Raw genomic sequence first — 25,636 nt, forward strand, 5'->3', positions numbered from 1 at the left:
CCTCGCCGAGTCCGACACGCTGTCTCTTTCTCAGTCACGTTGGCGCGCCAGATGTTGCCATTGAATTCTCAACAATGTTGCAGTGGGTTCGTTTCTGAGAGGAGCAGTATGGTGGGGGCAAGAGGCGTGGAGTCAACACACAGACCCTGGGAGTCGGGTGAAAGCAGGCTTGAGGCGAGCAGCCCGCAGACTCGTTTATTACAGTTGGTACAACAGCTTATATAGCCAAGACCAGCCAATCTGGTCAAGGGGCGGTCTATGCCCCAACCAATCACAGCCTGTTGCCAGGCAGTTTCCAAAGCCATCCAATCACAGCCTGTTGCCTGGCAGTTTCAAATCCATCCAATCACAGCCTGTCGCCAGGCAGTTTCCAAAGCCATCCAATCACAGCCTGTTGCCAGGCAGGCTCCATTGCCAGGTGGGTTTCAAAGCCATTCCTGAGTAACTGATGCTCGCTTGCCAGTGGCCACCTTGGCATGGCCTTCTCATTCCACTACAACACAGTACTTAATTTCTCTATATGAAATCTGGCTCAAAGCCTCAATTTTAACAGGTGGGAAAATATCCAATATGAGTCACTCCTGGGACCTTTTGTATACTTACCTTATTATCCAATGTCAAACAAAGATACTATGGTTGGCCAATGCAGTGTTTTGCTGCAGCTCCCAAGACAATGGAGCTTGAACATTAGTCATCTCAGCAAATATCATTTCATTCCTTAGGAACCGCTACTGCCTCCTAGATGACTTCCACACCAGACTCATCCACTTAGAACCTGTCTTTACATGGGCCGGCGCCGTGGCTCAACAGGCTAATCCTCCGCCTTGCGGCGCCGGCACACCGGGTTCTAGTCCCGGTCGGGGCACCGATCCTGTCCCGGTTGCCCCTCTTCCAGGCCAGCTCTCTGCTGTGGCCAGGGAGTGCAGTGGAGGATGGCCCAAGTGTTTGGGCCCTGCACCCCGTGGGAGACCAGGAGAAGCACCTGGCTCCTGCCATCGGAACAGCGCGGTGCGCCGGCCGCAGCGCGCTACCGCGGCGGCCATTAGAGGGTGAACCAACGGCAAAGGAAGACCTTTCTCTCTGTCTCTCTCTCTCTCTCACTGTCCACTCTGCCTGTCAAAAAAATAAAATAAAATAAAAAAAATAAAAAAAAAAAAGAACCTGTCTTTACAATGTACTGTTAGGCAGCTCTCCAACTTTCAATCCCTTACCTCATCTTCTTCAACCTCATCTTCTCTTCCTAGGAACACCTAGATGAATGCCACCCCTACATAAGAATTTGGATAGCACTGTACGAAAGATGTGTTGAAGCTGGTTTTGGTCAGGAAACATGAAAACTGTTAATAGCTCCTGAGACCAAGAACCCAGAACTCTTCAGAAGACAAGCGTGAAAAGTTATATTCTTTCCTTTTGGAGTTCCTTCAGGCAGGAAAGTGTAATCAATAGCTCAATAAATTATCCTGTGACAATTGAAGAGTATCTAAAGTTGAGAAAGTTGGATGAGCAAGATTAATTTCCTTCGCATTGTTGTTAGCAAAACCTCCCACCCACTATGAAGCTTCCATCACAATCAAGAGGGGTTACTTGCTGCCACCTCCTTTTGGACACTACACTTAATAGATGGTCCATGAGTGACAAACTTTTTTACTGCCTCATCTGGTATTTCTCTGAATGGAAGAATATGAGTTCAAGGTAAGAAGACTTGTTGTGTAGACCCCATTCAGTAACTCAACCTCTTTCAGCCACCATATCTCCCTTTGATGGAAGTCCTCAATAAGGTCTTGGGTACACAGAAAACACCCCAGAATGAAAGTTACATGCTCTGAGTTCCCTACTATTAGCTTTTCTACTAATTGGGTGACTCATTCTCTAATGTGGAAGCATGAGAATCAAATGTCAGATGGGTGTGCTATATCACATGTATTTATAAGATCAGGAATTAATTTTTTTTTTTGGTCAGGCAGAGTGGATAGTGAGAGAGAGACAGAGAAAAAGGTCTTCCTTTTTGCCGTTGGTTCACCCTCCAATGGCCATTGCAGCAAGCACAAGGCATTGATCCGAAGCCAGGAGCCAGGCGCTTCTCCCAGTCTCCCATGCGGGTGCAGGGCCCAAGGACTTGGGCCATCCTCCACTGCCTTCCCGGGCCATAGCAGAGAGCTGGCCTGGAAGAGGGGCAACTGGGATAGAATCCGGCACCCCAACCGGGACTAGAAGCCGGTGTGCCGGCGCCGCAAGGTGGAGGATTATCCTGTTAAGCCATGGCGCCGGCCAGGAATTAAAATTAATTAATTAGAAATTAAATGTAAAGATTAGAAATTAAAGGAATAAATGAAAATAAAATTTTTACTTTTTAACTCTTAATTGAATTAAGAATTAAAAATGGTGACTAATTGGGTAATTATAGTATATGCATAAGTGAAATGAATGTGATAAAGAATAGGAAGGAGGAATTGGGAAGACTTTATCATAAGATACCTAAACTACCTGTAAAAGTTTAGTTATTTGAAAATGGACTTAGATGACTTGTGAGTGTATATTACAACCTCTAATGCAGGCACTGAATTATTTTGGAAGAAATGTTATTGGTAAGCTAATAAAGAAGAAAAGATTGAATCACATGAAATTTTTTTAAAAACATATTACCAAATGATAAAAGAAGAGTAACAGTGTAACAAGAAAACCAGAAAACAATGAACAGAGGGCAATAGTAAATTCTTATATATTGATAATTATTTTAAATATAAGTGGATTAAGTTTTTCCATTAGAATAGAGTGGCTGAATGAATAAAATAGCCATATCCAACTTTTTGCATGTAAGAGACTCACTTTAGCTTTAAGGGCACACGTAGGCTGAAAGTGAAAAGTTGTAAAAAATATTCCATGCAACCAGTAACCAAAAGAGAACAGATGTAGTTATATGAGACAAAATAGACTTTATTCAAAGGAATGAATTAAGCACCTCATAAAGATACCTGCACCTCCATGTTTATTGCAACATTATTCACAACAGCCAAGATATGGAGACAACCTCAGAATCCAGTAACTAAAAAAATGGATAAAGAAATTGTGAGAGTGGAGATAAAAACACATGACGTATTTTGAAAAATTCACAGAAAATGGAATTAAAGATAAGTATTTGGCACAAAATGAAATCCATGCAGTTTCTTCATAATGTGCATTTTCAAAAAAATTTTTTTGGACAGGCAGAGTGGACAGCAAGAGAGAGACAGAGAGAAAGGTCTTCCTTTGCCATTGGTTCACCCTGCAATGGCCATCACAGCCAGCGCACCGCGCTTGTTCCGAAGGCAGGAGCCAGGTGCTTCTCTTGATCTCCCATGGGGTGCAGGGCCCAAGCACTTGGGCCATCCTCCACTGCACTCCTGGGCCACAGCAGAGAGCTGCCCTGGAAGAGGGGCAACCGGGACAGAATCCAATGCCCCGACCGGGACTAGAACCTACTGTGCCAGCGCCACAAGGTGGAGGATTTGCCTATTGAGCCATGCTGCCGGCCGCAAAATTTTTTTAAGTGCCTTCATAGTTAGAATTACAGAGACCTTGAAAAAGAAGAGCCTTCCTTTTGCAACAATACGATGAAACTGCAGGACATTATGCTAATGGAAAGAAAGAAAACACAGAAAGAAAACTACTATGTTATCTCATATAGAAAGTCTAACAAGAAAATTTAAAAGTTGAATACATAGGACAGAAAATAGAATGATAGGTACCAGTGGTGGTTATGGTAAGAGGAGAGGATAGAGGTCAAAATATACCAAGTTGTAGTTATGGAGGATGAAGAAGTCTAGAGAACTAATGTACATCATGAGACTTATGGTCATGGTTAGTAATATTGTATTGTGTCCTGGAAACTTGCTAAGAGAGTAGATTTTTGAATGATCATGAAACAAAGCAAATTACAAAGGAGTAACAGATTATGACTATGTTAGTTACCTAACATGAATATTTGAAATAATCATTTCATTATGTATGACAAGTCTTCAAAATGTTGATGGAAATGCATATTATGAAAAAGAAAACTTGGGGCTGGCACCATGGCTCACTTGGTTAATACTCTGCCTGTGGCACCGTCATCCCATGTGGATGCCGGTTCTAGTCCTGGTTGCTCCTGTTCCAGTCCAGCTCTCTGCTGTGGCCTAGGAGGGCAGTTTGGGATCACCCTGGTGCTTGCGCACCTGCACCCACATGGGAAACCAGGAAGAAGCACCTGGCTCCTGGCTTTGGATCGGCACAGTGCTGGCCATAGCGGACATTTGGGGATTAAAACAATGGAAGGAAACCCTTTAAAAAAAAAGAAAAGAAAACTATGAATTTCAAACTTTTGAACAAAAATATCTTTTTAAAAACAGATTTATTAGGGCTGGCACTGTGATGTAGCAGGTAAAGCCACCGTCTGCAGTGCCAGCATCCCATAAGGGCTCCAGTTCAAGTCCTGGCTGTTCCACTTCCAATACAGCTCTCTGCTATGGCCTGAGAAAGCAGTAGAAGATGGCCAAAATCCTCAGGCCCCTGTACCTGCCTGGGAGACCCAGAAAAAACTCCTGGCTCCTGGCTTCAGATCAGCACACTTCTGCCTGTTGTGACCAACTGCGGAGTGAGCCAGTGGATGGAAGGCCTTTCTCTCACTCTCTCTGCCTCTCCTTTCCTACCTGTGTAACTCTAAATTCAAATAAATGAATAAATAAATCTTAAAAAAAATACATCTTGTAAAAAGGACTTATGCCATCTTCTGTTTTCCCAGGCCATAGCAGAGAGCTGGATTGGAAGTGGAGCAGCAAGGACTCAAACAGGCACCCATAAGGAAGGCTGGCACTGCAGGTAGCAGATTTAACTGCTACGCTACAGCACTGGCCTCAACAGTCTTTTAGTTTCATTTTGCACAAACCCTTGTAGATATCCTCCTATATCAAAATGTATTGTATACCTTAATATATCATCTAAATCAAAGAGAGAGTAAATAAAATATCATCTAAATCAAAGAGAGGGTAAATAAAATTATTATTGAAAATCACAGAAGACAGAAAAGTTGCAATGAATAGTCAACAATTCCAGATATGGTAGATAATCCAAGTCTGAGAAAATTGCCTTAAATGTAATTCATCTAATTTAACCTACTAAAAGGTAATATATTACCTACAATACACTCATGTTAAATATAAAGACAGACAGGTGGAAAGTAAAGAGATAGTGGAAAATACACCATGCTCACACTAATCAAGAAAAGGAGGGTAGCAATATGATTTGGACAAAGCAAACTTTAGAACAAGGAAAATTATCAGGAATAAAGAGCAGAATGTACAAAAGGGCGAATTGTTAAGAAGTAACAGCAATCCTTAATAGGTATACACTTAAAAACAGAATGTCAGAATACAAGTATATGAAGCAAAAATAGAAACACAGGAGAAACAGATGAATCCACTTTTGAATGTTGGAGATGTCAGCAAGTCTCTCTTAGTAAGATACAGATTCAGCAAGCAAAATATCATAAAAATATTGTTTATCTGAACAGCACCATCAGTCAACTTGACCTAATTGTCACTTATCAAATATAAGTTGCACAGAGAGAGGAGAGGCAGAGAGGGAGAGAGGTATTCCATCCATTGATTCACTCCCCAATTGGCTGCAATGGCCAATTGATCCAAAGCCAGGAGCCAGGAGCTTCTTCCAGGTCTCCCACATGGGTGCAGGGGCCCAAGGACTTGGGCCATCTTCCACTGCTTTCCCAGCACATAGCAGAGAGCCGAATTGGAAGTGGAGCAGCCAAGTCTCAAACTGGCACCCATATGAGATGCCAGCACTGTAGAAAGCAGCTTTACCTGCTATGCCACAGTACTGGAATGAATAGAAATTTAAATTTACTCTTTGACTGCAATGGAATAAAACTAATATTTAGTAACAGAAAGATTGCTAGAAAATCCCAAAGTGCATGGTGATTAATCAGCACAATATTAACACATGGGTCAAAGATATGTCTGGAGGAATTTTAAACTATTTTAAAATGAAAATTCAACTTAGGAAATTTTGTGGTATCAAGCAAAAGCAGTTCTTAGAGGGAAATTGAGAGCATTAAATTCCTGTGTTAGAACAGAAGGAAGAGCTAAACCCTCTTAGTAGCTCTGGTTTACTCACCTGACTGATGCCTCTGTTGCAAGAATATTAGAAAACATAGACTCCTCTTTAATAATAGAAGGCGAAGCACTACCCAGGAATTCAATGATAGGAATACCTTGGAAACCAAGCTGTATCCCAGCCATGTTTCAGAAAGGCCCTTCTGACAAAGAACATGGCCCACATGAACAGAAACTGGACACTAAGTATATACGTTCTAGACCAGATTTCCAGGCCCACATCACAAAGCTTTAGCATAGGTACTAGAAGTTCAAGAGTTTGGGAGAAGGAACAACATGGGGGAGATGAATTCCCAGTCCTATCCCCCCTACACACTAGATGATCTGTTCATCCTCCTGTGGTCCTTTAGATCCCTCCATGCTACCTTCTAACCATATCTTTCCATTATACCATGTTGTTACCTAGGCATTAACTCAGACCTCATGTAAGTTTTGAACAAAAAGTCTAATATGCCCAGGGATTTTTACCCTCAACATTTACTCTGTTCTCAGATAAGGCTTTCTATATATACAATGTATTTTTAACTCTACAGAATCAGAAATAGACTCAGCAACAGCCCACTCCCCCTTATTTCCTCAAAAGGATTCATGTTTGCTAAAGACCATTACTAAAGAACAGAGTAACCTGTACCAAAGTGCATAAAGCCCAATAAAGAGGAAGATGAGGGCATGGCATATCTACCCATGGCAACAATTTAAACATCTTTTAGTATTCTTCCCCCTAGAATCCCTTTGAAGCTATTGTGTTCCTGAATGCTCTCAAATCTTGTTCCCTCCACAGAACCTGCTCTGCTACTCCATCCCTCTTCCAAATTCCCTCTCTTCTTCCCAACACATTTTTATTCTGCCTTGACTTTTTTAAAAATATATATATTATATATATATTTATTTATTTGACAGGTGGAGAGTCACAGAGAGGCAGAGGCAGAGAGAGAGAAGTCTTCACTCCCCAAATGGCCACAATGGCCAGAGCTGTGTCAATCTGAAGCCAGGAACCAGGAGATTCTTCCAGGTCTCCCACATGCATGCAGAGGCCCAAGGACTTCAAGGCTCATTCTTGTGGTAGCATTCATCAATGTTCCCTTTTTATGGCTGAATTATGGGTCATTGTAAGTATGTGCCACACTTTCCTTATCCATTCATCAGCGGATGGACATTGGTGTGGTTTCCACATTTGGCTGCTGTGAGTGCTGTTGCTGTGAATATTTATGTGCCATTTCTGTGTGCTTAATTTTTAATCTCTCTTGTGTATAATGCCTAGGAGAAAAATTGCTGGCTTCACTGGCAACTCTGTGTTTAATATTTTAAGGAACCGTCAAACTGTTTTCCAAAACACACCATTTTCATTCTCTTTAGCAGTATGCAAGACTTCGTATCTCTCTACATTTTCTCAAAACTTATATCTTTTTTTCCAGTTATTATTCATTTGTTTTCATTTATTTGAAAGACAGGGAGACAGACAAACCAACAGAAACAGAGAAACAGATGGGGAGAGATCTTCCATCTGCAGGTTCACTGCCCAAATGCCCATAACAATGGGCCAAGCCAAAGCTAGGAGACTGGAATTCCATGCAGATCTCTGAAGTGAGTGGTAGGGACCCAAGTACTTGAGCCATCACCTGCTGCCACCCAGAGTTCACATTAGCAGGAAGTTAGATAAGAGGAGGAAGAGGGGCTGGCACTGTGGCACAGCAGGTTAAAGCCCTGGCCTGGGGCTCCAGCATCCCATATGGGTACTGGTTCTTGTTCCTACTGCTCCTCTTCGTATCCAGCTCTCTGCTGTGGTCAGGGATGGCAGTAGAAGATGGCCCATGTCCTTGGGCACCTGCACCCATGTGGAAGACCTGGAAGAGGCTCCGGGCCCCTGGCTTCAGATCGGCACAGCTCCAGCCATTGCAGCCATCTGAGGAGTGAGCCAGCAGATGGAGGACCTCTCTCTCGATATTTGCCTCTCTGTAACTCTTTCAAATAAATAAAATAAATCTTTTTTAAAAGCCACAGGAAACACATTAAAAAAAAAAAGAGGTGGAAGAGCCAGATTCAAACCAAGCACTTGGATGTGGGATGGTAGCACCCCAAGAAGTGCTTCAACTCATTGTGCCAAATGCCTACCCCTGTTATCTGGTATTTTGATTGTGATCATTCTAGTAGGTGTGAAGTGGCATTTCATAGTGGTTTTCTACTTTCTTTATGAGAAATGAAGTCAAGGAGCTTCTGTTATAATTCTTTACTTTCAGTGGCATTTTAGGAAGGACACGAACTATTAGTATAGTTGATCTACTAAGTATAACTGGAAGCAAAATGACCTATTTTAAATTTTTAAAAGGAAAAAATTTCTTCTAAATATTTGAAAACATTTGCATAGCAATCTCAGGGTTTTGTCCACCTGTACCGTTTCCTACTTCAGTTCCTTTTAATGTTATGTTGTCTGTGTGGTTAAGGAACTGTAATGCTGTGCACTGAATTTGTTCTGTAAGATTACTTTCAGTATGGAGTAGGGGTAGGAATACCTTCTAATGACTCCTCAGGATTAACCTGAAGGCAGAGCAGAACTGATTGCCAAAAACTACAAAGCTCAATGTGGTTTTTCTTCTGTTTTTTTTTTTTTTGTTTGTTTGTTTTTTGTTTTTGACAGGCAGAGTTAGACAGAGAGAGAGAGACAGAGAGAAAGGTCTTCCTTCTGGTGGTTCACCCCCCATATGGCCGCTACGGCCTGTGCGTTGCGTTGATCCGAAGCCAGGAGCTAGGTGCTTCCTCTTGGCCTCCAATGCATGTGCAGGGCCCAAGCATTTGGGCCACCCTCCACGGCCTTCCTGGACCACAGCAGAGAGCTGGACTGGAAGAGGAGCAACTGGGACAGAATCTGGCACCCCAACCGGGACTAGAACCTGGGGTGCCGGTGCCGCAGGCAGAGGATTAGCCTAGTGAGCCGCAGCACTGGCCAGCTCAATGTGTTTTAATCACCAATGGTTTTTATATTTGTTGTGGTTAAATATGTTCATCATGTGGTAAATATCAAACAAATTTTGAGAGCATTTACATAAGGCAAATAACATACCTTCTAAGAGATGAATGAACAATTTAAATTGTTGTAAATTTACACTTTAATCATAGTGTAATGATGGGGTACATCACACCTGCCAAATGGTGACTGAAAGTTGTAGAGTAAGTACATGGAGAATCACATTATTCTACTTGATCCTGTGTATGTTTAAACATCTTTGTGATGAAAAACTTCAAGAAAAAGATATTGAGTGCCTCGTGAAGAGAGGAAGGAGGTAGTAAGGATTTCTGGCATGCATAAGTCAATCCATCAAGACCAGAGTTTAGTTATGTCTCAATAAAGACATTTCTAGAAGTCTGATTCCTTTGTAGTTGAGTACTGTGGAGGGAAAATGATTTTTTTCTGTGAGGAAGGAGGAAAAAATGGAAGGAAGAAAGGAAGGAAGGAACAAAGGAAGGAAGTTATTTGATGAAGACTTCCATGAGGTAGCTTCTAGTTACTCTGTAAATGGTGAGTCCAACACATGTGCTGACCAAGGAGAGATAGCGTAAGTTTCAGGAAAGTGTAGGAGATCTCAAATGGTTTTGAGTAGAATGCAAGAGAGCATGAACAAGAGAATCGGTGACTTAAGTTCTGTTTTATTTGTTCACTGTTACATAGGATAGGATAATGATTTGTGAAATGAATGAATAAATTATTTTCAGGCAGTGCTAGAGCTGCCCCTAGAATCAGTAGAGTTGATCATAAAATTAATACAATAGTTATCAGTCACTTATAGGTATGCATTTCTGGAAAAACCAGAGAAATGGGATATTGCCAGACAGGAAAGATTAAAGTAGATTGGATGAGAGTCGTTTGGAGTAAGGGCTTTTAAATAAGACAATAAATAAGACAATTTAAATAAGACAATAAACTCTGCTTAAAGAGGGAGTAATGCAGATATGGGGCTGGTGGGAAGATGAATAAGTGGAAAGATTATGACTCAGAGTTCAAAAGTTGACAAATATACAGGGTATGCTGCAAAGTTAGAGGGTTGAGGTCAAAGGGTCAGACTATAATACTTCACATGGCAGAGACATTCCCAGTGGTAAACTCTGGGGTGTGGCAGTAACTTAACTGGAGTAAGACTCTAGATGGGAGAGTAGAGATCTCCAGTTTACTCTGTAAATGGTCAGTCCAACACATCTGCTAACCAAGGAGAGACAGCATAAGTTTCAGGAAAGTGTAGGAGATCTCAAATGGTTTTGAGTAGTATGGAAGAGAGCATGAACTAGGGAATAGGTAACTTAAGTTCTGTTTCATTTGTTCACTGTTACATAGGTTAGGATAATGATTTGTAAATTGAGTGAATAAATTATTTCCAGGCAGTGCTAGAGCTACCCCTAAAATCAGTAGAGTTGATCATAAATTTAATACAATAGTTATTAGTCACTTATAGGAATGCATTTCTGGAAAAGCCAGAGAAATGGGATATTGCCAGACAGGAAAGATTAAAGTGGATTGGAAGAGAGTCATTTGGAGTGGAGCCCTTTAAATATTATCTTGAAGACAATAAAATCTGCTTAAAGAGGGAGGAAATGCAGACTTGAGGCCATTGGGTAGATGAATAAGTGGAAAAATTATGAGCCAGAGTTCAAAAGTTGACAAATATACAGTATATGCTGCAAAGTTAGAGGGTTGAGGTCAAAGGGTCAGACTATAATACTTCAGATGGCAGACATTCCCAGTGGTAAACACTGGGGTGTGGCAGCAACTTAACTGGAGTAAGACTCTAGATGGGAGAGTAGAGGTCTCCATGTTATTGATTTGTCAATCCACATGGATATAAGCTCCTCCACTGATCTCCACTGCTTCCAGTTCCTTGCCTTGGGCCACATCCCACATTGTTTACCATCCCAGGACCTCCACAGAATATCCATTGATTCTGCAACATTAAGCTTCAGACAATGCAGGTGGAATGGCATAACTCCGGATAAGAAGATAGAAGTATGGTAGAGTGAGGGGGCTGCAGTGAACATGTTTTAGTTTTGTTTTATTTTGACAACCAGAATTTCCAACTTTTTACTTTAAAGCTACCTTAAGTGCCTTCCAGGAAATTGTTCAATGTTTTAACATTTATTTATTTGAAAGGCTGAGTGTGGGGCTGGTGTTGCAGCATTAGCAGGTAAAGTGCGGGCGTCCCATATGGGTGCCAATTCATGTCCTGGCTACTCTACTTCCAATGCAACTCCCTGCTAATAGCCTGGAAAAGCAGTGGAGGATGGTATTTGGACCCTGTCACCCTTCTGGGAGACATTGATGATGCTCCTGGCTCTTCACTTCAGCCTGGTCTCACACTGGCTATTGGGGCCATCTGGAGAGTGAACCAGCACATGGAAGATTCTCTCCCTCTCTTCCTCCCTGTGGCTCTGAATTTCAAAAAAAAAGAACAAATCTTTTAAAAATAAAGACAGAGATACAGAATGAAAGAGAGACAGAGAGACATATCATCCATCTTCTGGCTGAAAGTCCTAATAGCTGTCAATGCTGGAGGTAGTCAAGACAAAAGTTACGAGCCCAAATCTCCATTTGGGTCTCCCACATGGGTGGCAGGGGGCTACCTTCATAAGCTTATTTTCCAGTAGGAAAACATCAATGCCCCAAAGTATGGTTTCCCAATGCAATACTATGCCTCTCACGACAGATTCTCAACCAACAATTCTAACATTTCTAGACCTTAACCCAATCAATCCCATGTCTACTATGGCAGTAATCTTCAACCCCGCCTGAGGCAAAGTTCACCCACCTGTGACATCCTCTAGTCATTACAATATTTTCTTTAAAAAATAAGTTTATGCACAATTTTCTGAAAAAGATATGTGACTTTGACCCTCTTCAGATGTGATGACTTACCTCCTTTATTCCTCCAGAGGCCAAGAAATAGTCAGTGAGGTGCAGGGTATATGGGCTGCAACACAATATACTTACAGACTAGGAAACAGCACATGTCCTCAGACTTCTCCAGGTCAGAAGGGCCTTAAGGGGCAGTTGATAACCATCCCCCTAGAGCTCAGTGGTATGTCATCATTTAAATCCAAAAGAGATAATGAGTAAGTGCTGAACTAATTCTTTTCCCTAAGTATAAACCCTATGTTACTCAAATCTCATGTCTCCAAATAGTACACATAAAGACAACAATCATTAGAACATTTATTACGAAAAATCAGTATTTTCAAAAATGGATGAGTTATTTGGTAGGAGGAAATCTTCCTCCCTGGAAATGCTGAAGGAGCATTTTATGTTTGAAAAGTAGACACAGATCTCCCAATACAGTGCCTTCAGAAAATGTAGGTGTGGTTGGAGATAGCTGGCTGGCTTGACGCCTGCAGGTATGGTTTGGATGGGGCAGGAACTCTTTATTGGGCATGGATGCCAGATGCCTCTGCAATAGCGGCTGATCCTTGAATGCTACAACTTTCTGGGGCTGTCTCACCCTGTCTTTGTTCAGGGCATTCTTTGAGGGGTAATTTTGGTCAGCCAAGGGCACTTCTTGGCTACAGGACTTTGTAGTTTTTGTTTTACAGGAGGAAGCTGTGTAGTTAAAAGGATGTCCCTGGACAGTATCTGCCTGGGCCTGTAATTGTGCCTTAAGTGTTTTCACAGGCTTTGTCGGAGGAGAAGAATGTGATTCTTGGGGGCAGGTGATTCTGACACCATGGCTACTCCCTGGTTTCACATTTAACACCTTGCCAATGTCTGTCGTCACTTTCAGAGTTTTGGTGTTGCCAGTAGAAGCAGCACTACTATTAACTTTGCTTTGTCTCTGCACAGATGATGGTGGGGAGGTCCCATTCCCAAGGAACCTTTCTTGCCTTTTGTTTGTGCTGTTAGGACAAATCCATTGCAAAAATGTCTTTATTTGTTTTTTAAACAGATTTTCAGGAGGAGGCTGATCCTTCAGTGATGAGGTTGGGGAAGATCTGCTTCCAAGCATCTTCTTTAATGCCCTGTCTTGAGCAGGGCAGCTGTTCCTCCTGGGTTGTGGTGTCCCCAACCCTGCATCCCCTTCACCAAGATCTCCTGATTTGGGATTTGGTGGGACATTCTTATCCCAGCAGTTCTGCAGGATATGCTTAGGGACCCAGGGCTCCTGATGCTGTTCCATGCTGACTGGTTTGCTGTCCAAATGTACGTGCATAACCTGAGAAGCTTCGATCTTCCCATTGGAGACACCCTGGGCATGAGTCTTCAAGGTTTTGGAAATCAAGTTATCTGAGGCAACAGCCATATCAATAGTCTGCTCTTTAACAGAGATATGATCCCTATCCTGCAATTTCAACTTTAATTCTTTAATCAAGTTGTTTTTATATTCTGATAGTTTAGGATCCTGGGAAACTGATGTTGGTGAGGGAATTTCAGTAGCCAGGATAGTTTCTTCATTCTTTGTTTTCACAGCTACCGCTGTGGAGTCCCCTGACTTGTTGGTTGTCAAGGCATTGGCAGATTTTGATTGAAGAGCAAAGAGCTCCTTTGCCTTAAATATCTCTCTAGACTTGTTAAACGTTGGGAAGTATTCTGAAGTCTTTACTTTGGGAGCCTGAAGCCTTTCTTCTTTGTTGCTGGAACTCATTCTCTTATCCTTTGGCTCAGGTCTAGTCCCATCATGACTCGTGGACACCAGCACTCGGCTGTGTCCACTGTCTGGTCCAGTCTGTTTCTTAATTTCTTTGCCTGTGATGCACGGACAAGTCTGTCTGCCACCCTTAATCTGAACACCTGCAAGCTCCTGGTTTTCCTCTGGGGACAGTGGTCTCAGGTCCCCCTGCCCTCCCTTCCCTACAAGTGATGCAGCAGGAAGGAGATGATCCAGATTGGGTGCTGACTTTATCTTCAATTTGTCTCTACACATTGGTGTAGAGCTCCTACCAAGTGAAGTGGACACCATAACTTTGGAATGCATCGCAGAACTAAGGCTATCTTGGGAGGAACAATAGGAATGGCCTAAGGAAGAAGATGAGTCCTCTCTCTTGTTGAAGATCTGTATGGATTCAAGGACCCTGGTGGGAAGGCCACACCTCATCCTCATGCAAAAACTGCTTATATGGTCTTCCAGCATCTTTTGTTTGCCAGAAGCCAAGAAATAAATCTCCTGGGAAGTGTGAAAGCTAATGTTTCTCACAGATAATGCCCCATCTATCTGTTTTTGGCTGTGAGATTTCTCAGCAAAGGACATTGTCTGCTTGAGGGCATGCCATGAACTATGGACAGTTTCAGGAAGTCTACCCTCATTTATTTCCCCAATTTTCTTATTCAAATGTTCTTTGAGTGCATTTTCTAATTGTTTCTGACTTATACTTATCCCTGAGGCCTTTGAATCATTTCCATACAGACTCACTGTATGACTTCCTTGATCTTTATCAGAGTCAGACCTTAAACTGTTATCTGAGTATCCATCTGGGTCACTCAATAGATGATCACTAGGGCCATTCTTTGGGCTGTGTCTCTGATGGCCCTTCTCATCGTTATCTGACTGAGACTCTTCTGAGCTTGTCTCATGGGAGATTGGAAGTCGGCTCGATTCAGAATTCCTTAAATTGTTGCTACTCTGTTCCTTCAACAAAGATATCCATTTGAGTCTCTGAAAACTCTTTGGTGCATATATTTCAGGAACATCTCTCTCAGGATTCACCAGTGTCAGAGACTCATGGACCCTGCGGGGTAGGCCCCATCGGTGTTGAATGAGTCTCTTTCTAAGGTGGTATTCAAATTTCTTATGAAGCTCACTGCTCAGAGGGTAATCTCCAGGAATGATGGAGATTGGAACATGGATTTTGGAGGACTGGCTCACCAATGAAAAGTTGGGAGGTGGAGGACAATAGTATTCCTGAGATGTTTGGACCATCGAGGGTAAACCCCATAAACGTTCCTGTTCTTTCTGTAGCACATTGTATTCTAGTTGATGAAGTTCAGATTGCATGAGACACTGTGCCTCATTATGGGGTCTATGGAAGCACACTCCACAGATCCTAAGCTGGAAATCGGGAGATGTTGGTAGCATTGGGATTGGAGATTGAAGGTTGGACTGAGACTGGGCCTGAGTAGCATGTTGTGACTGTGATTGGGAGAAAATTTTAGTTGAGGATTGAGATTGGATCTCAGGCAAGATCAGAGGCTGGAAATTGGAAAGTCCTAAAGATCCTTGAGATGTAGAAGCTTTGGAGATGCCATTAAAGATGACCAAAGTTGAGGGGCAGTCATCTGAATGATGGATAATTGAGCACAAGGACTCACTGTGCAAAGATGGAAGACCGAAAAAGTATTGCATACATTTTTCTTGTAACTGATTGTCAGAGGACCTAGGCGATGGAGGCTGCTGATTCATTTGCAGCTCCTCTGGTTTGCCTTTGCTGTTTCTAAAACAAAGGGAGTCTTGTTCTAAGTTGGAAGAGGACAAGTCTTTGGCATCCTTGACCTGGGCCTGCTGCCAGGATGATTCTGGCATTGAATGGTCAATTTCACTGACTCTTGGAGTATCAGTTGACAACCCATCAGGGCTATTCATTGCAGACAGAGCAAACTCTGGATGGAGATCATTTTCTGATCTCTGAGTATGTTGTGGTGTGGGAGGGCAAATAGCAATAGGTTGGGGTGGGAAAGGGTCCACTGGGAGTTTTGAAGCCAAGGGAGGAATAGGCTCTGGTGGTACTGAGTCGGCTGGTGGTTCGGGGGACAGCAAACCAGGTAAAGAAGCACCATGGTTAAGTGAGACAGTAGAAGGGGGAGGTGGAGATGGCACACGCAAAGAGGCTGATTTTTGGCCTCTTGGACGAGTTTTTGAGTGGCCAGATGTCACAGTGAATGAGGTCTTAATCACAGAATCTGAGGAAGCCACATAATGCACAGAGGAAGTATCTAGCAGGTACCCCAGTGACAGCAGTCGACTGACTTTGGCAGCCACTCTGTTACACACCGTACAGTGAGGGTCTGGACACAGCAGGTGACAGAAGCTGGTGATATCTTGATGTTGGCTCTGGGGTCTACAGGAAACAGGAAGAAAAAGCTGCGGTTAAGACCACAACATGGAAAGGAGGGTCTGCTGGCCTAGTGTGGGTAGGGATAGCCCAAGCCTACTGTTCCCGTCACCTCACATTTGTGATGTCACACTATACACTGTAGCCCCTCCCTGAGGCTTTCATCACATTCCGTTCCTATGGCTACCTGCCTCACTTCATGATGGCAGGCTTCACTGATTCCCTGGAATATATGGAACATGTTAAAAAAAAAAGGGGGGGGGACCAGGAAAAAGAGGAAAGATTAATCACCTTTTCAAAACAGAAAGAAGCTTCCATCCCTCCTCTGCTTCTTTCTGGTTAATCCTTGTACCTGGGAAATCAGGAGAGTAGAACATATGTAATGAAAGTAGAAGCATAAGAAGCATAGAGGAGTCCCCCTATGGGAGCCTCTGGGGATACTAAATTCTGAATGCGCCAAGAATCAGTAATTATGGAAAGATTGTCACTAATATTAGTAAGACTCACATGTGTATGTGGCAATATTTATAAAGTACTTTCACGTATGTTATACAGTGTGATGCTAAAACTCACCACATGAAGCTCAGATATCAGCAGAGTGCTCAGTGAAGAATGAGAGTACCCGAGAAGTCATAGGACATCTATAAAGGCGGGAGACTGAAGTTCTGACTACAAGACAACTAGTAGTCCATACTTATTTCTCACATCATCATCTTTTGGGCAGTACCCATTGTCCATGCATCTCAGATTCCTGCCCACAGATGGGCTAAGGAAGAACTCTGAGAAATGTCTCAGGTTGACTGTCTTTCCCATGACTTTCTCCTCTGAGTATTCTGTTTTCACAGAGAAACTGTATATAGCAACTGACATTTTGAGGCCCTGGATCTGAGTCATGAAGGATCACCCTTGCAAAGCTCAGTGTGAACACAGAGAACCTTACCTCTAAATGTTCCACCTTTCCGCCGCCTCTTGGCTCTACCCCGACGCTGAGAACAAAAAGTAAAGAATAAGGGACTGAGTTTCATTTCTCTTCCTCCTTTTACCACCCTGAATATCTCTTCATCTTAAACTATAGACATGTATTCCTTACATTACTAATATTTACAGGTGGGATTTTATCCTGGAAACCTCTACCATACCAGATAGGGGGTCCGTGAGCTTCACTTGTAAGCCTTTGTTCCCCCCCAAACCCATCCCTGCCTAGCCTCTGCCCCTAGGAAGGTGGTGCTCTGTCCTTCCTCAGACTTCCCATCTCTGGCTTCTCTCTGAGGAAACAAAACTCGTTTAGAAATGTGAGAACATCGCTTCTCGGCCCTTTGGCTAAGATCAAGTGTAGAAATGTGAGAACAGAAATGGGAAACAACAGCAACATCAACATCTCTCTTGGAGTTCACCCATAGTCCCTTACCTTTTTGATGGTCTTATTTTTCCAGATGGTTGTGAAAAGTAGCTTTAATACCAGGTAGCTCAGGTACAAAAAGATCAACCCCAACCCACTAATAAAAGTGTAGTTGAGGTTGCTATCAATAAAAATAGAGCTGCTCTTCAGAAATGAGAGGACGTACTCCATTATTTGAATCACAACGCTGCTGAGAGCCAACTGAGGGTTGAGGGGTCAAGCCCTTGACTATATAGTTCCAGCTCTACATCACAGACCATGAGTCACAAAGGTAGTCTGAGGCCAGAGAGGATGACATCATGATGTGCCCGCAGAACCTCTTATCCAGCCCTTTCACTCTATCTTCAAACTCCATGCTTTCTCCTATCCCATGTCAAAATTCTATCTATAATTCAGATGTTACCTGAGTCCACTTTACTAGTAGGTGCCCTTGACTTAAAGCTCACCAATTCCACAGCCTTGAAAGTCTGAATTTTTGCTTGTCTCCAGACATTTATACTCTTAAGATCACATATATCACCAAATCCACCAGCTATACTGTTTTTGCCTTACACCAACCCAGATTCAAAATATAGGTTCGATATACTTGTTTAGTTTTATGAATGCTAAGTATTATTTTGTTCATTTGTTTCATCCTTTACTGTCTTCAGAGGAGCTCATAATTCAAAAGGCACAAAACACATAAGTGTAAAATAAATATATATAATGACTTCAAGCAATGTTGGACTATATTTAGCACTTATTTTCTGGTTATATAGCTTAAACTGTATGAAGACACTTACTTATATATTTACTTGAGAGGCAGAGTTACAGAGAGAAAGGAAGAGAAGGAGAGGGGTCTTGTATCCACCAGTTCACTCACCACATGGACACAACAGCCAGAGCTGGGCCAATTGAAATCCAGGAGCATGGGGCTTCTTCCAGGACTCCTATGTGGGTGCAGGGGCCCAAGCGCTTGGGCCATCTTCTTGGGCATAGACTCCAGACATGGGGTTAAATACACCCTGTGGTTTTGCATACCCTATGTGTGGCAGTTTAAGCCCCTGAAGATGTTCAGGGCAATGGAGCTTCAGGAGGGTTTAAGCTTCAGGAGGGTTTGGCTTGTGTTAGCTGGTTTCTATCACCCTGGAACTTAGCCTCCAGGCATGAGGTACAATGCCACGAGAGGTCAAAATCTCTGTAGTGGTGGTGTTGGTGGTGTTAACCCTCAAGCTCATTTGGGTTGCTGGGAAAATGTCCCAAACATATACATAATTGCCACTAGGTAGACTAGCACCTTGGTGGTGTCAGTGCCCTCTAGTTTGCCAGTTATACTAAGTATTGTGGTTAGGAAAATTTAAGGAGCATTGGGTGATGATAAAATACTCAAGATCTAAATCAACCTGCAGGAGAGCCACCAACTGGTCTGGAACAGAGAAAGCCATCTTGGGGTATAAAAAGGAGACTCAGGGATGCCAATTCTCTAACACAAGGAATTTAAGTTGGATGCTTAAGCATAACTGGGCTCACAGAGAGCCATGTCTACTTTTGTCTTTTCAGGTTCTACAGAGACTTTTGAGCTGTGTATAGTAGAGTGCCCATTACTATTGACTTATTCCTTAAGGCACATTTTCAAAAACTGGCTATGGGAGCTCAAACCCCATGAGGAAATTGGTAAAAATAGCATTTTGAGTGTTTGACAATAGAGATAGGATGGAAGCAGAAAGGATACTCCAACATGTAAAAGAGTGCAAATAGCACATTCATAGGATGGCAATATCTACAACTAACATGTAGCAAGCTCAGAGTCAGCCCAGGGGACATCCTGCCAGAGCAGAGGAGTGATTCAGATGTGGGAAGCCAGGAATTCTCCCAAGGGCTTCTCAATGGGAAATAATTAAGGAAATGTATGACTTTGCCCATTTGGAGAGAGGAGACCTGATGTAAATAGTCTCTTGGATATTTGGAGGGAAAGGACCGAATGCTGTTATAATGAAGTAATGTGCCCCTATACCATCTGTTTCCCAAAGAACTCTGGTGGTCATATCAAATCCCCCTCCTTACTAACCCCTATACCAAGGAGAGAAAGTATCCAGGTGAAGACTGGCAGATAGACTCCACTAACATGCCTTCAGCAAATAATTACAAATATCTACTGATCTTTATAGATACTTCCACAAGATGGATAGAAGTCTCTCCTATTCCTATAGAATAGGCACAAGAAGTGTCCAAAGCCATATTGAAGGAAATAGTTACTTGCTTTGGCCTTCCAGTGTGACAGTGTGACAGTCACCCCTTATTTGTGGCTAAAATTATTCAGCCAGTAGCTACAGATTTAGGGGTCTCATTATCTCCATGCCTCTTGGATACCTCACTCACCAGGTAAAATTGAAAAGGACCATCATAATCTTAAGAATATTCTGGCTAAGTTTTGCCAAGAAACCTTAGTAACATGGCTTCAATGATTGCCTATTGCCCTCCTCAGGATGAGAATGGCCCCTAAGGCTATTTTAAAGCTTCACCATTTGAAATGCTATATGGAAGACACTTCCTCACTTCTGAAATCCTCTTTGATTCAGAAACTCAAGATAAGATATATTATTAATCTAGCTAAGTTGCCAAAGGCTCTTATGGAGTTTGATAACAAAATTTTTCCAGTGCCAAATCCCAAAATCATCCACAGCCTGTCTCCCCAGGAGACTTAGTCTTATTAAAAACTTGGAGAGAAGGCTCTTTCTCTGACCCATTATAGCATAATAGGAGGGACTTCCTAGATGTTACTGAGCCCTCCTACTACTGTTAAGTGACAGGGAATTCTAAGCTGGGTACATTTATCAAGAATTACTAAACCTTTACCTCTTGAATCTACCCAGATATACAGAAGAAGTCTGCCTACTTTTGAAAACTAATTTGTTAACTAATATCAGCAGCTAAAAAAAAGTTCTAAGACATTTCTCTTTGTCCCTGGGCCTTATCATACAAGCTTTCAATTACTAATTTCGAGTTGGAGAATTGGTCTGGTTGCTTAGAAACATGCTAGCATCAGGGAGGAGGAGCTTTAAACATAGGGGACGCTATACTTCCTGTTGTGGAGGGTGGTACGTCTGCCCCAAATTGGCAGCCCTCATGGCCCACCACATGCTACATTCCTGGTTAATAGAGCTATGTATTTCAAATCATATTTTCATTATTTTAGTTTGTTATTTTCACCTTTGGAGTGGATCCTACTTATTCTAGTTTGTTATTTTTGCCTCTGAAGTGGGATTTAATCACATTTTCATTATTTTAGTCTGTTATTTTCATCTTCAGAGTGGATCCCCTTATTCCAGTTTGTTATTTTCACCTCCATAGTGGGATTCTAACAGTCTGGAATGGCATTTCCCAGACTGGGTGGTTTATATTTCCTTGGTAATATATACATATATATATATATATATATATATATATATATATTTCCCCCCCCCCTCAGGTCCTACAGAGAGACTGTTAAGCTGTATAGCTCTGCATGTATTCCTGTGAATTTACTTCTAAGGGTTCAGTTTAAAACTTACTATGGGGCCGGCGCCACGGCTCACTAGGCTAATCCTCCGCCTTGCGGCACTGGCACACCGGGTTCTAGTCCCGGTTGGGGGCACCGGTTCTGTCCCAGCTGCCCCTCTTCCAGGCCAGCTCTCTGCAGTGGAGGATGGCTCAAGTGCTTGGGCCCTGCACCCCATGGGAGAACAGGAGAAGCACCTGGCTCCTGCCATCGGATCAGCATGGTGCGCCGGCCGCAGCACGCCTACCGCGGCGACCATTGGAGGGTGAACCAACGGCAAAAAGGAAGACCTTTCTCTCTGTCACTCTCTCACTGTCCACTCTGCCTGTCTAAAAAAAAAAAAAAAAAAAACAAAAAACTTACTATGGGATCACAAATCCCCTTGGGCTAGATGGTAATGGTAACATCTTACATTTTAAAGTGATCATATAGGTGGGATTAAGTGTTAAAGTGATCATGTGAATAGGATTAAGCCTTTACTACTAATAATAATAGAGTTAAAGAGGAGTAAATGTTCCAACATGGAAAGGAGTCTGTACCGCAGACTCATGGAGTGACAATCACTTTAAGTAGCACTCAGCGACCTCAAAATCAGCCCTAAAGCCATTCTGGTCTGGCTAAAAAGCCCACAAGACCATTTCAGGCATGGAAAGCCAGGACACTCATGCAAAAAGTGTCCCTGCATGGAAAACCTCCCTGGGTGAGACCCCAGTGGAAAAGAGTGGTCATCAAAGAAGGATGTACTTTTCTCTGGAGGGAGGAGAGAACTTCCACTTGCTTATGGCCTTGTCTGAATACTGATAGAGTTTGTGAAACTCAAAAGGCTTCCATGGCCTAGGCAGCTCATGTCAAGAGCCTCGGCTGATAACTGATGTCACACGTAAGAGTGCGAATTGTTAAATTAACAACAGGAGTCACTGTGTACTAACTTCCCATGTAGAAACTCTGTTCTCAAAAGAACTACAGTATTAACATTAATGGTAAAACTTGATCCCAATGATTTACTTTGTTATATTATGCATCATAAGTTCTAGTGATGTCTAAGTGTCAAGCTCCATTGCCTGTATTCTTAGGTATTACTTTAAAGTTTATTAAGTGCCTCAAATGTAAGATCTTGGATACATGTCTGTGAAATTCCTGTATCATATGTTTTAACATGGGGTCAGATATTAAAAGGCAGCTGAGGAGATTTCTAAGAATGGCAAAATTCTGTGGACTTCAGATTCCAAGATTTGGATTCTAAGCTTTTGTGTATAGCTTTAAAGAGGCCCTGATGCAGACTCTGTACTGAAAAGGGTAACTGCAAAAGTTGTTCCAGGAAACTAAGGAGCTTCTTCTAACTAAAACTCGAGGATTGGGAATTGCTGATGACAGGATCCTGTGGAATTGGATTCCAAGATTCAGATTCCAAGCTTTTGTGTATAGCTTTAAAGATGCCCTAATGAAGACTCCATTCTGAAAAGGGTAGCTACAAAAGTTGTTATGGATTCCAGGATTTGGATTCTAAGCCTTATGTTTGCTTAAACAGCCCCTGACACAGACACACTGTGCTGGACAGGGGAGCTGCAAAAGGTGTTCCAAGGAATCCAGGAGTTTTTAACAAAACACTCCAACATTAGAAATTCCTGAGCAAGCCATTCATAATAAGATCCTCTTCAGATCAGTTTCAGCTTAAAGAAAAGGGACCTGACCAGGTGCTATTGAGCACAACTACCTCTGTGAAATGAGGATTAAACTTCTACCTCTTAAGTCTTCACAAGTGCATGTGAAAGACATGCCTGATTGTTTCTATAAGCCAATCAGAAACCTTAAGTACTTCAAAAAGCAAAAAGGATAAGTAAACCTTTTACCTTTGTCACCTTAAGGCAAACATACTGTACCTGTCTTCCTTGATTATCTCTGGAAACGGTTATTGATGATAAAGCTACCTAATGGTTTCTTCTATTGTAATTCTCTATACTCAAGCTAAATGGGTTTATAATCTACATAAGGGTACCGTATCACTACCCACTATCTGCGAATCTGTAAGATACATTGTTTTCATCTAAAGGGGCACCCCACTTATGATTGGTTTATACTAAATGACAAACTTGTATATTTCAGAACACAACCTCTGGGAATAACTGACCATGTGGGAGACACCGACATTGGCAATGACTGAGACTACTCCAGCTCACAAAACAAATTTTTTAGATAGGATAGGCAGAGACTTCCAGACCCTGGATAGGCAGGGCCTGCCCTACGCCCCTCATAAGCAGGAAGCAGTTACAGAAGAGATGATCGACATTCATCAATTTCCCTTAGGATTAAGGGATGGAGTCTCTGAGGGGGGAATGAAGTAGGGAGGCATACAGGTTAAAATCGATTAGGTTTGTGAGCTGGAAGACCACGCCTTCACCATGCCCCAGTGTGACCTCATGCCCCTACCTGGCTACACCTGGGTGCCCACCAGCCAATCAGGTTAATTAACCACTCCCCTCTGAGAGTGGATTAAAAGCCTGGGACACAGTGTGTCCACCCCTCTTCTTTGCCCTGGCCTCTAGCCAGGAGGGGGATGGCTGTAGCCCTGCACCTCCAGGGTGCATGGCCTTCAGGTCACCCACCCTAGGCTTCCTGGCCTAGGTGCTCCTCCATGTGGATGGTTCCTAGTACTCGGTATGAACTCAGATTTACCCCCCCCCCTCTCTCTCTTAGATAAAGCTCTCTCTCCTATGCATTTTCTCACTAAATAAAAGCCTAAAATGTACCATGCTGCCTTGTCTATTTATGCCAGTATTTAGAATTCTTCTCTGAATATTAGGCAAGAACTCCCTCAGCTTATTAATATTGGGAATTTATAAATAAGCATATGGTGATATCATCTGGCACCCTGAATTCTGGTAATATATGTGGCTCCCCAGACTTGACTTCTGGGGAACTTTAAGGGGCACATTTTCACATGGATTTTAGGGGGTCATTTCCTATATCAATATCTGACAGGAGACAGGTGGGCAGGGATCAGAGTGTTGAGAAACTTTTTCCATACTTGCAGATTCTGGTTTGTACATTAGGAAACTAGCCAAGATTGTTTCTTCCAAACCCTTTCCAAGGATCAAACAAGGAATTTGATATATGAATTTTTAAAGACAAAGTTACAGTCCAGGGATTCCCCATATTTACATATGTAGGGAAAGTCAACCAAGAGCAGTCCTAAAAAGACACAAAGAATACAAAGTACAGGTTACATTTGCTTCCCAAATGCCTCCTTTTTCATGTAGTACCAAATTGTATAATAGAATGTGCTTGCTGAAATGAGTGGAGATTACAACTATCTCAAGCATGGTGGCTTAGCTATTCCTTGGTCTTTGTGCCAAGCTCTGACATAGGGGAATCCTTGTAAATACTTTTGGGAAATCATTAGTCTAAAAATTATCTCAGGGGATAGGGGTTGTTTGTGGTCATTTGGCACAGTGGTTAACATACTGCTTGGGATGTTCACATCCCATATGAAGAGTTCAATTCTGAAATTTGCTTCCAATTCCAGCTTCCTGAAAATGTGTACCTTGGGAGGTAGCAGATGACCACTCAAGTACTTGAGGCTCTGCCACCATGTGGGAGATATGGATTGAGTTCCATGCTCCTGGCTTCAGCCAGGCCCGGCCCTGGCTGTTATGAGCATTATCTCTCATTTGCTCTCTCTCTCATCTCTGTCTTACAAATATGATGAAAATAAATACATTTTATTAAAAAAAAGAAAATTTTTCATGGAAGCAAAACTTGCAGTGATCTCTTCTCATGCGTATGCTGTGGGAATGAGAACAGCCTGTCATTCTTGACACCTTTTAAATCTTCTTTTCATTATATAATTGTTTTACTAAAATATTAATTTTCATGTGTCATGATTAGTATATAATAGTGGCTAGATATGTATTTATGTAAAGAGATAGATCAATGGATGAATGAATATCTGGAGTTATATAAACTAATCTGTTTTTTATTTAATGCCAACCATTTAAAAGTTACCAAAGTCTAAGGGTCACTCAGCAAACATTTCTCAAATTTTTATTATGTACTGTGCTAGACGCTGAAATGTAGAAATCAAAATGTCATCCCTATGCACACAGTCTACGAGAAAGATGGATGAGTAAATAAGTAATGACAACATAACACATATTCTAGATAAGGAAATTTAAAGTGCCAGGAAAGGAAGCAGAAATTAACACTTCCTTGACGAGCTGGAGAAAACTTCTATGGAAATGATGTGTGACCTCTTCAAGGAGAAGTGGAACTTCAATGGGCAAAATACTGAGAGATGGCGTTACATGTAGGAAGTGGAATGTTAAAAAGTAAAAAGAGTTGAAGAGATTGCTGTAGCATGGAATAAACTGCAAGCCACCTGACACCACTGTGACTCAGGGTGTGTGAAATGGAAATTACTTGAAATGGAATGGAAATTGTGGTCTGAGGTGAAATGATGAGGACATGATGAATTTGAAGTAAGAACAGGACTCTCAAGTGGGACTGAATGACAATTAGTGGGAGGTACAAAATAGAGGTGAGGGGAAGTGATAAGAAGAAGAGAAA

General features: G+C 42.2%; 1 protein-coding gene and 1 long non-coding RNA gene across 5 annotated transcripts in view; one reads left to right on the forward strand and one right to left on the reverse strand.

The window, feature by feature from the left end:
• LOC133772061 (uncharacterized) overlaps positions 1–25,636 on the forward strand; it is a 190,058-nt gene that overhangs the window by 49,160 nt on the left and 115,262 nt on the right. For all 4 annotated transcript variants that reach the window (XR_009867684.1, XR_009867687.1, XR_009867685.1 and 1 more), the window contains exons 4-5: positions 1,245–1,692; positions 7,044–7,252. This is a non-coding gene — a long non-coding RNA (uncharacterized LOC133772061). The remainder of the gene's footprint in view (positions 1–1,244; positions 1,693–7,043; positions 7,253–25,636) is intronic.
• Positions 8,628–17,727, reverse strand: LOC133771904 (spermatogenesis-associated protein 31D1-like). The gene is made up of 5 exons (XM_062208290.1): positions 17,566–17,727; positions 17,098–17,143; positions 16,449–16,509; positions 12,620–16,163; positions 8,628–8,678 (listed from the first exon to the last, which is right to left on the reverse strand). Exons 1-5 carry the CDS (start codon positions 17,725–17,727, stop codon positions 8,628–8,630), a joined length of 3,864 nt encoding a protein of 1,287 aa, XP_062064274.1.

This window comes from Lepus europaeus, chromosome 12 (assembly GCF_033115175.1).
Source record: "Lepus europaeus isolate LE1 chromosome 12, mLepTim1.pri, whole genome shotgun sequence".
Classification (NCBI taxonomy): Eukaryota; Metazoa; Chordata; class Mammalia; order Lagomorpha; family Leporidae; genus Lepus; species Lepus europaeus.

Bases quoted from the DNA above. Each gene is read 5' to 3' on its own strand.
- LOC133771904 (XM_062208290.1), bottom strand. From the start codon at position 17,727: ATGGAGTACGTCCTCTCATTTCTGAAGAGCAGCTCTATTTTTATTGAT. The intron at 16,510-17,097 runs GTAAGGTTCTCT...CTGATTTCCCAG, and splicing joins GAAAGGTGGAACATTTAGAG to GTACAAGGATTAACCAGAAA. The intron at 16,164-16,448 runs GTGATTAATCTT...TGTTTCCTGTAG, and splicing joins CTTCTTTCTGTTTTGAAAAG to ACCCCAGAGCCAACATCAAG.